The sequence below is a fragment of the Sceloporus undulatus genome, chromosome 6 (genome assembly GCF_019175285.1).
Source record: "Sceloporus undulatus isolate JIND9_A2432 ecotype Alabama chromosome 6, SceUnd_v1.1, whole genome shotgun sequence".
NCBI lineage: Eukaryota > Metazoa > Chordata > Lepidosauria > Squamata > Phrynosomatidae > Sceloporus > Sceloporus undulatus.
The window spans coordinates 152,182,864-152,200,480 of NC_056527.1; the positions used below are offsets into that span (position 1 = coordinate 152,182,864).

The following is a 17,617-nucleotide window of genomic DNA, read 5'->3' on the forward strand; positions in this document are numbered from 1 at the left end:
AGACTGCCCTGGTTCAGTGCTAGGGAATCCTGGAAACTGTAGTTTATTGTGGCACCAGAGCTCTCTGCCAGAGAAGGCTAAATGTCTCACAAAACTACAGTTAGTTGAGCCAGGGCAGTTAAAGTGGTTTCCAACTGGATTATTTCTGCAGTGTGTTTTGCACTGGAAAGAAGCTGGTAGCATGAGCTTTCATAGGCTTGCGCCTACTTCCTCAGATGCATCTGACATGGCCATAGTTGCCCATCTGCCTTAAATGTCCATTCTTTTAGGAGGGAGCTAGAATCGTTTAGCCTTGTTCAACCATGGAAAAAATAAAAATGAAGGAGCCACTTTGCCTTTTGCTCTTTTACAAGAATGCCACAACTGCAACTTGAATTGTCAACATATAGGTCTGCAAGGATCTGGTAAACCACCTCTGAGTATCCCTCACCTAAGAAAACCCTAGGGAATCAATTGCACAGACACATACACATTCCCATGTTTTTTTCATATTGCCTATGGATGAATTCCTAAGTTTGTTGCTATTGTGTGCCTTCGAATTATTTTCAGCTTATGGCGACCCTAAGGGGACACTATCATGGGGCTTTTTTGGCAAGATATGTTTAGAGTGGGGAACTCTGGAAACCAGGGTTTGTAAAACCTGTAGCCTGCAAGGTCTTGCAGAGAGCTAGTGCCTAGAAAAGCTTTCTTCCCCATTAAAAAGACAGTGGGATGAGGCAGAAGTCAAATTATTTTTGTCATTTTGTCTTCATGTTTTCTTAACACCAACATCATTAATACAGTACATTATCATAATGTTGACTCCCTTGTTTTAAATTCTGAACCACCTCGAGTGGCAATAAAATTGACCCCCAAAACCCGGGTAGGCTTATCAATGTAAATACTGTACTTTAACTCTTATAAACAAGGGGACCATTCCTGGTGAAAGGCAAGAGTGTAATGTGTCCTGGAAGCATTGACCCAGCTCTAATCTCTCAAACATTCAGCCTTTAGGATAAACCCAAACAGTTATGCCTACCAGAATTTTGTACGTTCTTTGGCATCGTTTTCCTTTGCTTCATCATTTAGATCTTTCATTACATGCACCTAAGTTTCACCCTCGACTTATCCACGGGTCATATCAAAATCCATCATTTTGGCCCCAAACCTGCCCTCGACTTGTACATGAGGTCAACTTATAGCCGAGTATATATGGCAATACATGTGGGATGCACAGTGAAATCATGCAAATCGTCTGAATACACATAAACCATTGGTTCAAGTTCTGAGGTTGCAGCACTTAGTATTAATTCAGTCCTGAACAATTTGCTATTAAGTTACATCTAAAAAAAGGCTCACTTGATTTCGGTTTGGCCTCCCGCTTTCCGAGCGATCTGCACCAGCTCCTTCCCATAACGTTCTTCTGCCTGAGCCCTGTTAAAAGAAAATTATTATTATTATTATTATTTATTTATATCCCATCTTCCTCCCGGAAATCTTGTCATCATTTTAAGCTCCCATATATTTTGGGATCTCCTGTTCTTAAGATCTTGTACAATGTGGTCATTTCAGTTCTTGGGTGTATCTGGGAATAAGGAAAGTTCAGAAATGTTCCTATTTTGAAGTACACTTCAATATGGTATGCATATTTGCCTTATGGCACTCTGGAAATTGAATTGTTCCTCCAAAAGGTGCATTTCAAGGTTTAGGCACAAAACTTTTTGAAATAAGACAAAGACATGGCTTGGAAAAGTTGTTGTTGTTGTTGTTGTTGTTGAAAGATATCTCTACCAGCCATCATGGGAACTGAATTCAGAGAGATAGCCGTGTTAGTCTGGAATATCAGTATGCAAAGAGACTTTTTGAAGCACCTTTGAGTCTAACTGAGCAAAGGAGGATGTTGCATAAGCTTTATTTCTTTATGGGCTTTGCAGCAGCAGAAGCATTCAATGCAGAAGTCTAGGTCCATGTACCATCAAGAGGAGTTCATTTGGGCTTCCTCTTTATATGGCTGGTTGCACCTACACTGCAGAAATAATCCAGTTTGACACTGCTTTAACTGCTATGGCTCAATACTATGGAATCCTGGGATTTGTGATGGTTTTTAGTGGCACCAGAGAGCTCTCTGACAGAAAGGCTAAATATCCCACAAGACTACAAATCTCAGACTTGCATAGACTGAATCATGGCAACAAACTTTGTGCACATTGAACCATCAGGAAAGCAAAGGTGTCACTTTCACAGCCACCATGAAAAATGTTTTGGAGTTTTTGTTTGTTTATTTGTTTGTTTGTTAAATATTTTGGATTTTGGAATTCCAGATAAGGGAGACCCAACCTGTACTACTATCAGAGGTTTAAAAAATGGCCTAGGAAATAAATCATAACTTAACATAAAAGTGACTCAAGTAACATCCTCCTTAAAGCTAGATTATAGGATCAAGAGGCATTGCAATCCATCCCCTTCTGCACCATTTTAACTGCAGTCGCCAACAGAATAGAGGCAACATGGTTTAGTGATTTGAGCATTAGACTCTGGAGACCTTGTTCAGACATGGAAACCCACTGGGTGACCTTGTGCAAATCACACTCTCTCAGCCTCAGAGAAAGGCCATGGCAAACCCCCTCGGAGCAATGTGAAGGCTTTCATGGATGGCATCCATAGTTTTTTGTGGGGTTTTGGGGCTATGTGGCCATGTTCTGGAAGAGTTTATTTTGGATGTTTCACCAGCATCTGTGGCTGGCATCTCTGAACAAATCTTGCCAAGAAAACTCTAGGGTCACCATTTTTCGAAACGACTTGAAAGCACACAACAACAACGGCAACAGAAAAGGCACCTTTTCCACAGAGTGGAGGAAACCTTTACTCATAGATATTAAAAATAGTTCTGGAGAGAAGGCAGAGCCTGTGTCACTTTTGACTACAAGGTGATTCATGAAACCCTGGAAGGAGAGCTATGGCTGCTGGCCGATTTATGGATTAAAGCAGGTCCAAAAGGTTGCAGTCAAACTGCTGCCTGCAGCTGGTCAAGTAGGCTTATCTGCTCCCTGTTTTTTTCTCTCCAGACTTTATCACACGGGGAAAAAATTGGTAAACGGGGTTTATCTTGTGAAAGTCACATAGGCCTGTTACAGACTGCCAAAATAAAGCTGCTTCGGGTCTCTTTGGAGGTATGCCATTTAAACAATCCATGGGTCCTAAGAGTCCGAAGGTTGCGCCAAAGCCACACTCCATTCCTAAGCACTGAAGGGCAGCTTTGGTGCAGCTTCCGGATTCTTAGGACGCATGCATCATTTAAACAGCATGCCTCCAAAGAGACCTGAAGCAGCTTTATTTTGGCAGTCTGTAACAGGCCATAATCATGATTAAAATGCGATTTAACATTTTCACACAGAGGAGTCATTATGCCAGGAATAACCAGGAAATTTGTCTGGCTGGTGACCATTTGAGACTGAATCCACAGAACTTCTGCCAAGACGAGATACATTGGAGTACTTATCCAGGACCATCAAGCCTTTGGCACGGGCTCAGTCCTCTCAGGACCTGTATTATTGATTATCATTGTTAAGGCACACTGTAGCTGCATCCCCAAAGTGTGCATTTTAAGTTCTTTATGTAAGATAAAGTTTACATGATATACCTTTGTTTTTAATGTAAAATGAACATCTAACAAACATTGTTGATATCTTCATCATAGCATATATTACTTTTACCATTACCTACGGTAACTTCTTTCTTTTTTCCTGTCCATACCTGGTTAGGTACAAAACCCTTTTTTGTTGTTGTTGACAGTGGGACCCTATGGATGAGACATCTCCAAGAATCCCTATCCTCCACTGCCTTGCTTAGATCCCCCAAAATCCGCTGATCGAGTCTATTCATCTGGTTTAAGGTCTTCCGCTCTTTCTTCCACCCTCCACCTTTCCTAGCATTAATGCTTTTTCTAGTGATCCATGCCTTCTCATGATGTGGCCAAAGTATGATAGTCTCAGCTTGATCATCTTTGCTTCCAAAGAAAACCCTGGTCCGATCTGTTCAAGAACCCATTTCTTTGTCTTCTTGGCCGTTGATGGGATCTTAAGTACTCTTTCAGTTTCCTCATTGTCTAGATTGAATTTGTGTATTTCTTCTATGGGCATCCCTATTCTAAGATGACATCCATGAGCAATCACTGTGTTCGATATCCTAATTGATGTGCTCAATATGGGATCAATATGAGGTTGATGTCTATTGGAAGACAATGTAGTGTTGTGGTTGGAAGATTTGGTTATGGCTTTGGCCACTTTTGAGAATCTGTTGAGCCATGAACATCACACCGGATGATCTTGGGGTTTGCGAATCAGTTATTCTCTCTCCCACCCTGACCTACCTTGCAGGATTGTTGGGAGGGTAAACTAAAGGGGAGGAGAGGCAAGTGCATCACTTGAGGTCCTTACAAGAAAGATGGGAGATAAATGTGATCATTAATATTTAAAAACTGTATGCAGTGCTGTGCAAAAAGGATCCAAACAGCACTAGATATGGGCCAAAATCAATGTGATTTACGTATGTGTCAATCCACCATTCAGTAATACATTCGGTGAGTCTACTCTACTCAAGGCAGTATGAAAAGAGGAAGATCGCATTACGGGTGGATAGATTCAGTCAAGGGTTCCTCGAGTTTGCAGGGTTTAAGTAGGGCTGTGAATAATGGGATGACTTAGAGGTCTCTCATTCGTTCATGTTGTTGTGTGCCTTCAAGTCATTTCCAACATAAGGTAACCCTAAGGAGAACCTATTCTGGGTTTTTCTTGGCAAGATTTGTTCAGAGGAGCTTTGCCATTGCCTTCCTCTGAGGCTGAGAGAGCGTGACTTGCCCAAGGTCACCCAGTGGGCTTCATGGCTGAGTTGATATCTGAACCCTGGTCTCCAGAGTTGTATCCACCACTAAAACCATTAAGCCATGCAAAATCCATAGCTGACTTGACAGCAATGGACAACAACATGGGAATAAGGTCTTTAAAGAGAGGCTGGATGGCCATCTTTTGGGGATGCATTGATTGTGAGTTCCTGCATGGCAGGGGGATTGGACTGGATGACCCTTGGGGTCTCTTCCAGCTCTATGTTTCTATGATTCTATGAATAGCATTCAGGCCAAAAATTATTTCTCTTTACCTTTGCTTGATTAAGTCCTCCACATCTTTGCACATCTTCCGCCCGTCCAGCAATCGTTGCAAAAGTGCATCGTATCCGGCGTGAACAGTGAAGTCTTTACACTAGGAAATTGAAAAATTGGATAGCTATTAGCCACACAGTTCTGTTATTCAGCCCATCAAAGTCTGTGTTAATTCTGAGTCTGCTTCCAAAGGGACGGTGCTACATGGTTATCAGTTTTCCATTCAGCAACTCATCTGGAATCTTTCCCACCATCTTTCACCTTTTGATGCGGCTTGAACTGCTGTGGCTGCATCCTAAGGATCCTGGAATTTGTAGTTTGGTGAGCTCTTGGTCAGAGAATTCTGAATGCCTCACCACACTTCAATGGATCCCCTGCATAAGGGAAGGTCCCTTACTTTATATTGGTTTTATATTGTATTTTATATTGGTTTTATGTCCTATGTAATCTTTCCATTTATATGTTTTAAGTTATTGTATGCTTCAATGGGCCTATTGACCATAAATAGAAATGGTCATTGTCATTGCCTAATCATAGGGCTACATTATTAAGGAATTAGGGAGAAGGGTTGAGGAACATTTTTTAATCTATCTTGTTTCTGGTCAGAATATGGATGCAGAGAAGAGTGGAGGGTGAGCCCTGGATCCTCAACTGCTGAGAAAGAGAAGGAGGAAGTTGACTAAGTAAAATACATAGAGCCCCTAATTTTTGCAAGTTGCAGCAACAAATCACTTAGGCTTGTAAATGGCTGCAAGCTTCTGCTTTACTAGCAAAGAACTAGGGAAAGTGGGATGAAAAGAGGGAAACCAGGACATTTTAAAAGCAGCTGGAAAAGGGGTCCGGCACCTACCTTTGAGACTGACTGAAATAAAGAAGTTGGCAGCATGAGCTTTCGTAGACTTCAGTCTCCTTCCTCAGAATCTGCATTTGGTTCATTTGGAGAGTTGGAGGGCATGCACATGTCTAAAGGTGGACTTGAACCCATGTCTCTTTGGTTTGAGCTTGGCACACACTTCCTTCTATGCTACCACCTTTCCAGACATCTAGACAAATGTTTCGAGTTCCCATGAAGGGCACACAACACACAGCTTAATTGTGAAGTTAGTTAGTAAGAGATAAGTCTCATCTCATTCAGAAGTTGCCTTGTGCGTTTAAAATATTTATCTGCTCAGCGTTGGAGAACATTAAATCCCAGCAAGCAATGTTACATCAAAAACAGCAGGCTATGATCTCTTTGGAGGCAAAGGTCCAAAACGCACTGCAGAAATAATCCAGTTTGAGACCACTTTAACTGCCCTGGCTCAATAGGGAATTCTGAGAAATGTAGTTTTGTGAGACACTATCGCCTTCTCTGGTGCCACAATAAACTACAATTCCCAGGATTCCCTAACCCTGAACCAGGGCAGTTAAAGCAGTGTCAAACTGGATTATTATTCTGCAGTGTGTCTTGGCCCTTACTTCTAAATCAAGGATGCAAAGGACTGAAACGTCACTTTAGGATCTCTTTGGAGACACACACCCCAAAAAAAGGCACCTAACCGTTCTTTTCTCTGTTGATCATCTAAGAAACATGCCATGTTTTCCCCTGGCAAAAGAGTCAATAACAATTATTGAACCTCTGATAGGAAAGAGATTAGAAATCAAACCATTCCAGGAATTAGAAATTTAAAAAGAACCGCCGCAAGCAAACTTACTATTGCAGTTGCCATTGCTAATGAAGAGGTGTCTCTGGTCAAAACAAAAAGTCCCAAGGACAGGAGTGTGAGACTGCGGCGAAAATGTCGATTTGGTCTTAAACCACATCATTCCACCCATCCCTTCGGAGCCTGACTGATTCATCTGTTTCACATCAGAACTCAACAACCTGTCAGATTTTCCCAGGGAAATATCACTGCTGTGTTTTGGAAGAGGCAGGAACACATGCAGCAGCATTATTCTGAATCAGACGTTTGATTTAGTTCAGCGGTATCCCAGGATTCGAATTCCAGAGTGGCCAAAGAAACCCATTGGGTGACCTTGGGCATGTCACACTCTCTCAGCCTCAGAGGATGGCAATGGCAAACCCCTCTGAAGAAACCTGCCAAGAAAACCCCATGATAGCTTCGCCTTTCACCGTAAGTCGGAAACAACTTGAAGGTGCACAGCAACAACAACAACAAATGTAAACTTAACCTACAGCAATTGTGCGAGGCTGGCCATGACGAGTGAAGGATTCTGGGACCTACTGTCTGAAAAAGTAACTTTTCCAAGTTCTGGAAAGTGGGCAGGCAAGGTGACCAGATAGTCTAACCACAATGGAAGACCAGGGATTGCAAAATGTGGGACATGTGCAAGGTCACCCTCGGCTCCAGAGTCATTGCCCAACACTCAAACCACCGCACTCTTATTCCTGTATATCACTGAATATAATAGCAATAGTAGTGCCATAAACAACTAGCAAAATTTAAATTCACAAACATACATACATACTTATTTACGAGAAAAGGAGAAAGCAAATAAAATTAAAAAAAAATTAAAAATCTGGAAGGTGCCCAGTGCCAATCCAACGATATTACAACAAACAGCCCATCCAAAGAATAGAATGAGTAGACACAGAGACTGACAAAACCCAAGGAGTTATATTGCAAAAATGCATGTTGGACCAATCTAGAAAGCTAAGCTTTTGCTGTCTTTTCATGACCCCCCAAAATCTGTGATAGGAATGGCCCTAAAAAAGAAAACCAGTAATGCTTGGCCACACACTTTCACCATCTTATGTGCCTCCTATGTGGGCAAAGTTCCCAAGAAAACCCATGCTTCCAGCAGGGCGCCTCTGAGGACAGAGATGTTGTCCTCCAATGCCCTTCCTGACCATCAAGTGAGGAACCAGGGATAACATTCTGGAGCTCAAAATCCAGACAACAGAAGTGATGACTGATCATGACATGAAGGCAAGAGAGAGGATCCACTTTCGACAGCAGAATGTCAATGCATAATCCATGGCTGAGAAGGAACAGCCAGAAAGGGAACCATTTCCTTCACCACAGTAGGCTTTCATGCTTCCCAGAAATGCAGCTGGCCTTCCATATCCATGGATTTTTAAAATCCATTTTAACTTTTAAACCCATTTTAAGCATGCTTTTTTGTCTTAATTTTGTGGCTAGTTTAATTCTGTTTTAATGCTGATGTTCAGTATGCATTTAACTCTATTAATCTCACCATTTTAAATTTGTAAACTGCCTTTACAAAGGCGGGGTGGGGGGTGGGGTTATAAATAAAGTTGTTAATAATACTAATAATGATGACCGCCCCATAAAAAGTGGGTTAGAAATAAAAATAAGCAAATAAAATAAATCAGTGTTCTTCCAGAGCTTTGGAGAATGACCTTAACAGCTTTACCTCAAAAATATAAATTTGCATTAAAATAATATTAAAGTTACAGTCAGCCCTCTCTATCCATGGATTTTTTAATCCAAGAATTCAAGCATCCAAGGCTCAGAAATACAGTACTTTTAAACTATATACATTTCAAAATGCAAACTTTGATTCTACTATTTGATATAAGGCGGGACACTATTTCACAATGCCATTGTATACAATGAGACTTGAGTATCCATAGATTTTGGTATCCAAACCTCAGTGGACACCAAGGGTCTCTTGTATTTATATTCATTCATTGTTTTAAATAAAACAATAGGACATTTAAAGAAATAAAGAAGTTGGCAGCATGAGCTTTCACAAACTAATGTCTACTTCCTCAGATGCATTTGGGAGTAGGCTGAAGTCTGCAAAAGCTCATGCTGCCAACTTCTTTCTTTCCGTTAGTTTCAAAGGTGCTACAAGATCTCTCTACAGACTGATTCTACAGACTCACGGCTATATCTCTGAATTTAAGTAAATGTTTCCTTTAGCAATGGTGATCTTGCTTATTTCATCTGGAATGCCTCCCCTTGCCAGTTTAGACTAGAATGATTCAGGTGTACTCAATGTTCAGATGGATAAAGAAACTTGCAGATGATGTGTGGCCATGTCTGCAATTTGAATCTACTAGACCAAAGGTGTGCAAAGAATTGTAACAGGTACAAGAACTGTAACTGACAGGTACCAGACAGTGAGGAGAAATGCAACAGGTACCAAACATTCAGCTGGACCTGCTACTTCATTTCCATTTACAAAGGATTTTGAATTTGAATTGACATTCCTACATACCAGTAGCATATATATGTCTGTCCCTGGTTTCCACTACACTAAATGCATCTGAGGAAATAGACTGCTGCCAACTTCTTTCTTTCGGTTAGTCTTAAAGGGTCTACAAGATCGCTCCACATACATTTGGACATTACATTACATTACATTACATAAATGCACCCGAGGAAGTAGACTTTAGTCTACAAAAACTCATGCTGCCAACGTCTTTCTTTCAATTGGTCTCCAAGAGGTGACAAGATCTCTCTTCATACATTTGGGCATTACATTATAGTACATTACATAAATGCATCTGAGGAAGTAGACTGAGTCTAATTAAAGCTCCTGCGCTGCCAACTTCTTTCTTTCAGTTAGTCTCAAAGGTGCTCTCTACATACAGGTACCAGCCAGTTAGGAGAGATCCTGAATTCACCCTTGGTGTTGCTTCTTATCACAACAAAGAGAACAAATGGGCACTTACCCAGAAGGCATCTTTAAACTGCAGGTGTGCCATGTTCAGCACCAGGGAATGGTACCACGTTCAGCCAAAACCGGCACAGTAGGTCAGAATAACCAGGACCTTGTTTGCAGCAGGTGCGGTCAGCTCTGAAGCCGAAAGGAACCCTCTCTTGACAACTTGCAAAACAGCACTGGGTTTGAGGAAGCTTGGTGTGTGGTGCCTTGTTGCTCTGAAAGCAAAACGACACCCCAAACCTCACAGGCCTCCTTTCCTCTTTCTCGCCTCTTCGCTCCACCCATCTCTTCCCCAACACTCTTGGTGTCAATTCAGCCCCATTGCATGATGAATATTTGCAATGAGGAAGCAGAAAAGTTTGCCACCCTCTTCAATATGCAAAGGAGACCCTTCATTTTATTTTATTTTTTGTTGTTGGCGGTGTTTAATGATGACAAGATTAGTTACACTTCAGAAAGGATTTCTTTGATAAGCTGATGCAGCTACAAATGGTGGAAAGAGACCCAAACTCAGCTTCGTGCTCAGCATCCATGTGGCACATCTTGAGATACCAGAGCGTATTTTGTGCATGTGTGCTTCGGTTGTCTCTTATGTTGCTGGGCCCAAATCATATACACAGGAAGCAGAGTTGTGGTAATGCAGGCTCAGCAATTGTTGCAATAACGGAAGAATTGTACAACGCTCATCAAAACGAAGGAAACGCAGAGATGGTGCTTTCTGCAGGCTTAGCTCTTCAAACCACTGTATAACTTTCAGATGCATGGTGCAAGCGCCCTCCATTCAAGGCAACCATGAATATAAATGAAGGGGGAAGTGGCCATGCCATGCTACCTGAATACTAATGGAGTAAGTGCTCCTCTGCAGCTCATTAGGCCAGAAGGTTTAAAATTCAGAGAGGCAGATGCCGCTTGGACACGGGACCCAGGAGACGTTACGTCCTGAACACTAGATTGTTTGCACTCACAGATAATAAACAGTATTATTTGCCATGCTCTTTCCACGGAGAAGCCACACTTTTTGTGTGTGTGAGATATTTAGCCATCTCAATCTCATCTTTCTCACCAGAGCTCCAAAGTAACTAGACATATAAAAACAAAAAACGGTAAATGTTTTAATGTCTCCAGAACAGGTAACTAAAAAGTAGAAGGCAGATTGCTACTGGTGGTAAGTCAGAGATGTTTAAAACATATTAAGCGGGAAATTTGATTTGATGATATGTAGAATAACAAACCCATTTACGAGGACCAAATACATCTGAGGAAGCAGACTGAATTCTATGAAAGCTTACTGCCAACGTCTTTCTTTCAGGTAGTCTGAAAGGTGCTACAAGATCTCTCTACATACCATTTAGAAAGGTTGACTGTTCCACACTGGCCTTACTGTTTGGGTAGATGGGACATCCCCAATCTAAACCCAGTACTCCTCCCAAGAAGCAGAGGAGATGCAAGGGAGGTTTGTTTAGTTACTTATTAGAAAACATCGGTGTTCTGAGCCACTCACCTTTGGTATAAAAGACCTGATTAGTGAGACCACAAACATGTTTTTACTATCAAATTAAACTAAGGAGAGCTACAGTCATAGTGCTGCAAAAGTAAAGTTATATATCATGTTACATAGGTGCATAAAAGCTCAAAGGAATTACAAAAGTGCAAACTTTTTTTTGGTGCAAATTTAGTTGCGCCGAAGCCCAAAGAATAACAAATAATTTAGTATTTCTAAATAAGTTACTTTTGAGCTCTGGTGAGAAAGATGAGATTGAGATGGCTAGATATCTCACAAAACTACAAATTCCAGACTTCTACATTCTTGGCTGTACCCACTGCAGAAATAATCCTGTTTGGCATGACTTTAACTGTCATTGCTCAATGCTATGGGATTATGAGAACTGTAGTTTGTTATGGCACCAGAGCTCTCTGATAGAGGCGAAATATCTCACAAAACTCCAGTTCTGAGCTTTCCAGAGCATTGAGCCATGGCAGTTAAAGTAGAGTCAAACTGGATTGTTTCCACAGTGCAGATGCAGCTATTGAGCTGTGGTAGTTAAACTGGGGCCATTTCTGCAGTGTGGATGGAGCCATTGAGCCATAGCACTTCATGTGGTATATTAATTCTGCAGCGTGGCCGCAATCCAAGTGGGATAGCAAACGTGTTCTCCCCTGTGCTAGACTTAGAAGATTTGTAATCTGCACCTGCAAGTGGAAGCATGGAGGATCTTTAGAAGAGAAAGAAAGAGTGAGTATTCAGAGTATTCAGTCATGCAAATCCTCTTCCTCCGCAGACCTTCCTAGGAAATCAATAAGCCTATTCAGCTCAGTCTGGGAGGCAAGCCTGCAGCCTTATCTACTCCCCAGCCCCAAAAATAAGGAACTGGGCTGTTTCCTCCGATATTACATTACAGCTGTAAGCAAATGGAGCAAGCAGGATTTGTTAAGCATTCATTCCTATCCTTGTCCTGCTGCTTTCATCACTTACTCCTCTGTGTAGGCAAGATGTGCCTTACCTGCATCTGCTGAGCGCCATGCCTCAACAAGGGGAGGTCCAAGCAGACCCATAGGAGCTTGTTGTTGTTGTTGTTGTTGTGTGCCTTGTAGGTCCCAGAATCCTTCACTCATCTTGACCAGCAAACGTTCACACACACACCCCTGAAAAAAAATCCCCAAACAGAAGTCCAACACCACCCTACACAATTATGGTAGGTTAAGTTTAAATTTGTTGCAGTTGTGTCCAACTTACGGCGACCCTAAGGTGAAACTATTGTGGGGTTTTCTTGGCAGGTTTCTTCAGAGGGGGTTTGCCATGGCCATCCTCTGAGGCTGAGAGAGTGTGACTTGCTTCAAGCGTACCCAATGGTTTTCCATGGCTGAGCAGGGATTCAAAGCCTGGTCTCCAGAGTCCTAGTCCAAGTCTCAAAATGCTGGCTTGCTGCTCAACTTTTTCATCAGTTTCCTCCTCCAGGTTAGAGGCAGCATGAGCTCCAGACTTTTTCAGGGGAGATAAAAGCAAGCAAGGTATCATCAATACAACACAGCAATAGCAGCTTTGTCCTCCTGTTCCCCAATTGCCATCTGAAACGACTTCCATGGCCGTTGGAGCTGCAGCCACAAGGTTGTGAGTTCGATTCCAGAGGGCTCCCAGGTTGACTCAGCCTTCCAATCCTTTCATAGGTTGGTAAACTGAGTATCCCGTTTGTTGGGGGCAATTGGCTAAAAGATAGTAAACCACTTAGAGAGTGCTGAGTTCACTATGTAGAAATGTAAATGCTGTTGCGATCACTCCATCTACTATGTCCCAGTACAGGGACTCACTATATTTGACTATTTTTCTGCAAAAATGTGGAATAAGTTGCTATTACTGTCCCTCAACATTGTACCCACAAAAATAGAGGAAGATGCCTTAAGAGCATTGGCCCATTGACCTCTGTATGTATTATCGTATTATTAGGAGAGGGCCTTCTCAACTCTCAACAACCTTCACCACGTTCTTGGTGTGGAACAACCTCCCAAAATACACCTGGTCCCCTCCATTGCCTGCTTTTAGCTTTTAAAAGTAATTTTACATTGCAAATGCAGTTTGGAAAAGCAAACAAAAACCAATAGCAGCAGAATATACCATAAAATCTTTCTCTCTCACACACACATGCATGAGATTTTATGGTATATTCTGCTGCTGTTGTTTTTGTTTATTTTTCCAAACTGCATTTGTATCTTTTTCTGTGCTGTATTCATTTTACGTAAGATACGAAAGCTTCCAGTAAGAACATTAATGTATTTTGAGAGATTCATACCAAAAAATGACACAGGGGAAAAAAAGACAATTTCTAATGTTTTAATCTGAGTGTTTTTGAAGTCAGTAGTGTTCTTACTTACATAAAATACACTTACTAAGCTGTATTAATACAGTAAAAATAACTGCTATCGGGATGCAAAAATACAATTTCCAGATCATATAAACACTCTCAACGGAAGTTCATATACACAGAAACCTTACAAGTAAGGAAGGCCTTAGTCCTCCTATATATTCATACAGAAGGATTATTATGAACATAAAGCTAAGCAAACACTTTCTCCTCGTCTCATTCCTCTCAGAATCTAACACGAACTAGTGGCAAATGTCTCTCTTATCACACAGTCGTTTTCAAGTATGTGTTAAAAAAAAAAACAGTATTAAAATACAAACATCAGTTTCCACTTTTAAAGAGACAAGCTTTGTGGTACCAAAATAATAAAGGCTGACACATCCAAGAGAATGTACAAAGAAATTCAGTAATGCAAAAACAAACCAAAAAAAAGCTGCAGAAACCAGTATATTACATCCAGACACAATCTGCGTTGTTGCTTTCAAAGTTGAACACTATTAAAAATCCAACCCATGGCAACAAGGAAGAGGCAGAGGGGAGTCTCTTGGAAATTAAAGTTCTTCATGGTAGAAATTTTCATCATGGAGCTGCCTGCCATAATCGGTAGCTTCACTATTGAGAAACAGATCCTGGTTCTCAAGAATTTCTGCCTCTGTTAGCTTACTGTCCCCGTCTTGGTCCATTTCTTCAATGAGGTGGGAGGCCTGCAAAATAAAGTAAAAAGCATTAATGTAAAATGCCATCTAACCTGCAAATGCTCTGGCACTTTACAAACTCATCTTCCTTACCATTCTTACACATGAACACAGACTTCACTGTGGCTAAGCATGTTTCATGCTGTAATCCTATCCTCCTTTACCAGAGGTTAGAACTGATTTTTGAAACATGTGGATAAAGTTGCTCATGCCTCACTACTTAAAATCAAGGTTATCAATGGGAAAAGTCAACCAAACTGTGGGGCTGAAATCTATAATGAATTGTCATATTTAACAGTCACAGTTTAATATCTTTCAGTTCAAAGGATTCCAAGGGGGACTTAAAACATATCCAGCAGTGTCAATGCAGGCGACGTTCCTCAGAACGCTCACCTCCTCCTGAGCAATGCCTTCATTATTGGGCACAACCCAGCTTAGCAGCTCTTTAGGGTCGAGTTTCCCATCCTGGTCCTTGTCGTAATCGTTTGAAAATCGATCCTTCTCAACACGTATCCATTCTGGGTCTTCACGGGCAGCTAAAAGCAAATGTTACATAGTTAGTTCTTCTGTTTATTTATTCTGCACACTGTAATCTTCCAGGGACATGACTTTAAAGAAAGCTATTAAAACAGTTTTTCAAAGAAAACACCTACGGTAAATACTCATATATAAGACTAGAAATTTGGGTCAAAAAATTGACCCCAAAAAAACCATGGGTCAATGTAAGTACTGTATCTTAACTCTTATTTAAAAGAAGGAACCATTCCCTGGTGAAAAGCAAGAGCATAATCTGTCTGGGAAGCACTGATCCTTCTGCTCTCTCATCCATCCAGCTTTAAGAGGAAGCACAAAGAGTTATGTCTGCTGGAATTTTGTACGTTCTTTGACATTGTTTTGCTTTGCTTCATCCTTCAGATCCTTTGCTATATGTCCCTAAGTTTTATCCTCAACTTATCCACAGGTCATAGCAAAATCCATCATTTTGGCCCTAAAACTTGCCCTTGACTTATATATGTGGTCGATTTATAGTCGAGTATATAAGGTAAGTTCAAATATGCGCAGGGAGCCAAATCTCAAATGCAGGTTATTTTATGCCACTGATAGCATATGTCTCTTGAAAACACAATGCAAAGAACAGGTGGCGTTTCTAGCTGTACCCAACACCAACTTACTTGGATCTCTTCTGTAGTCCCCAAGGAACTCTTCAAGGCTCACAAATTCATCGCCATTTTTATCATGTTCTTCCAGTGCCTCTTGAATGACAAAATCCTAGCAGGAGAAATAAAAAATCCTTCTGGTAACGCTGGTCCACTAGCTGATACTGTGCAGTATGTGAGGGACTCTGGGATAAAACCAGTATTAGTCCTACTTATAGCAGATTCACTGACATCCATGGGACATGAGGTGTGATTAACATGTTCTATTCATTTCAACAGGTCTATTTCAGCTAGGATTAACATTGGATTTAGCTTCCTGTACATCTCTATGGGGAACTTAATCTGGACTGAGGGTGAGAAGAGGCTCTATAGATAAATCGGGAAGCTGTCTTGAATCCCAATTTTGGGGAAAAGCTGGGATGAAAAATGCTGGAGGTTACAGATTTAATATCTGGAGGTTGCATGATTCCTTGTTACTGTGTACCAAGCAAACCCCTTTGGATGAACATAAATCAGAAATAATTTGAATCATAGAATCATAGAGTTGGAAGAGACTACAAGGGCCATCCAGTCCAACCCCATTCTGCCATGCAGGAAATCCAAATCAAAGCATCCCCGACAGATGGCCATCCAGCCTCCGTTTGAAGACCTCCAAGGAAGGAGACTCCACTACACTCCGAGGAAGGAGTGTGTTCCTCTGTCGAACAGCCCTTACTGTCAGGATGTTCCTCCTAATGTTGAGGTGGAATCTCTTTTCCTGCAGCTTGCATCCATTGCTCCGGGTCCTAGTCTCTGGAGCAGCAGAAAACAAGCTTGCTCCCTCCTCAATATGACATCCCTTCAAATATTTAAACAGGGCTATCATATCACCTCTTAACCTTCTTTTTTCCAGGCTAAACATCCCCAGCTCCCTAAGGCGTTCCTCATAGGGCAAGGTTTCCAGGCCCTTCACCATTTTAGTCGCCCTCCTTTGGACACGCTCCAGTTTCTCAGTGTCCTTTTTGAATTGTGGCGCCCACACAACAGCAAAGCATACCAACTTAGCACTTGAATTTTCCATAAACTTTAAATGCACAGTCATATAACAAAGCCCATCTCTAGCAACAAGGGAGACATGGTTTTTACACCTAGAAAAATCAATAAATTGATCCAAAAGAAGCCCTGCATTGATGTTCAGAAATGTTTCCGAGAGGATTTCAGTTATTAAAATGATGTTCAGAGTAAATAGTTTTCTCACAGAACTTGCCTTCATGTATTCTGCTTCTTCGGGATGTTCAAACGCAATGAATTCATCCAGATTCAAGCCATCAATGCCATCCCTATTAGCTTTCTCAAACCTCTTCTTGTCCTTCAGATGGAGCTTATAAAACATGTTGGAGAAAAAAACAGTTATCTCAATTTCAAGGGGGGGGGGGGGACATGCAATAACCAATCATTTTATGTTATATGAATACATTCTGTCTTTGCTTGAATGTTTTAAAATGAAAAGGTGCTTATTACAAGATGAGTCTCATTTACTGACAAGAGTCTAGAATATTGCAGTAGTTTTCAAAGGAGTAACTGTGTTATTTTCTTCCAACATCAAAAGAAATAAAGAAGAGAGAGGGGTGAAAAAACCAAACGATAGAAATGGTAATAAGTGTCATGTTGAACTGGAACTGTCTCTTATTTTGGACTTCGCATCTGACATGTTTGCCCACAGTTCATTTACTTCATTTTCCACTAACAAAGGCAAGGCAATAAGAAAGGGTCCCAACGCTCTTGACTATATTTTGACCTCCTACCTGCCGAAAAGATTCTTCTTCAGCATCTTCCAAAGTTGTATCTTCATCAAAGTCTAAGACACGATCATACATCTGAATATTATATTCTTCCCAAGAGACATAGCCATCGTCATTTTTGTCATATTCACCAAACTGTTGCTTAGAATCTTCTACAACGTAATGCCTGAAAGATTGCTGGATCCAGGAACTTAGTTCGGCTGTGGAAATACCCCATAAAATAATTAGTTCGTAAATTGATTCTTTCCTCAGTAAATACTAAGAGAAAGTCAGCATCTTCTAGGTTGCCTTAGGTCCAAACTACAGCAGAGTAAATTCTGGGAACTGTAGTTTTGTGAGACATGGAGCCTTCTCT

At 41.2% G+C, this 17,617-nt stretch overlaps 2 protein-coding genes across 3 annotated transcripts in view; both read right to left on the reverse strand.

The window, feature by feature from the left end:
• The window catches only part of PSTPIP1 (proline-serine-threonine phosphatase interacting protein 1), a 30,212-nt gene extending 20,167 nt beyond the window's left edge, over positions 1–10,045 (reverse strand). Inside the window, exons 1-3 of one of the 2 annotated variants that reach the window (XM_042470989.1) lie at positions 9,780–10,045; positions 5,134–5,234; positions 1,339–1,413 (exon numbers count right to left, since the gene is read on the reverse strand). In XM_042470989.1, the coding sequence (XP_042326923.1) occupies positions 1,339–1,413; positions 5,134–5,234; positions 9,780–9,812 (209 nt within the window). In that variant the 5' untranslated portion in view covers positions 9,813–10,045. Of the gene's footprint in view, positions 1–1,018; positions 1,041–1,338; positions 1,414–5,133; positions 5,235–9,779 lie in introns of those variants that run through there. The other variant, XM_042470991.1, reaches the window with a different exon arrangement.
• A 3,537-nt stretch (positions 10,046–13,582) lies between these two features.
• RCN2 (reticulocalbin 2) overlaps positions 13,583–17,617 on the reverse strand; it is a 5,334-nt gene continuing 1,299 nt past the window's right edge. The window contains exons 2-6 of the mRNA XM_042473998.1: positions 17,266–17,520; positions 16,728–16,841; positions 15,497–15,593; positions 14,718–14,860; positions 13,583–14,333 (exon numbers count right to left, since the gene is read on the reverse strand). Coding sequence (XP_042329932.1) covers positions 14,181–14,333; positions 14,718–14,860; positions 15,497–15,593; positions 16,728–16,841; positions 17,266–17,520 — 762 coding nt within the window. The 3' untranslated portion in view covers positions 13,583–14,180. The remainder of the gene's footprint in view (positions 14,334–14,717; positions 14,861–15,496; positions 15,594–16,727; positions 16,842–17,265; positions 17,521–17,617) is intronic.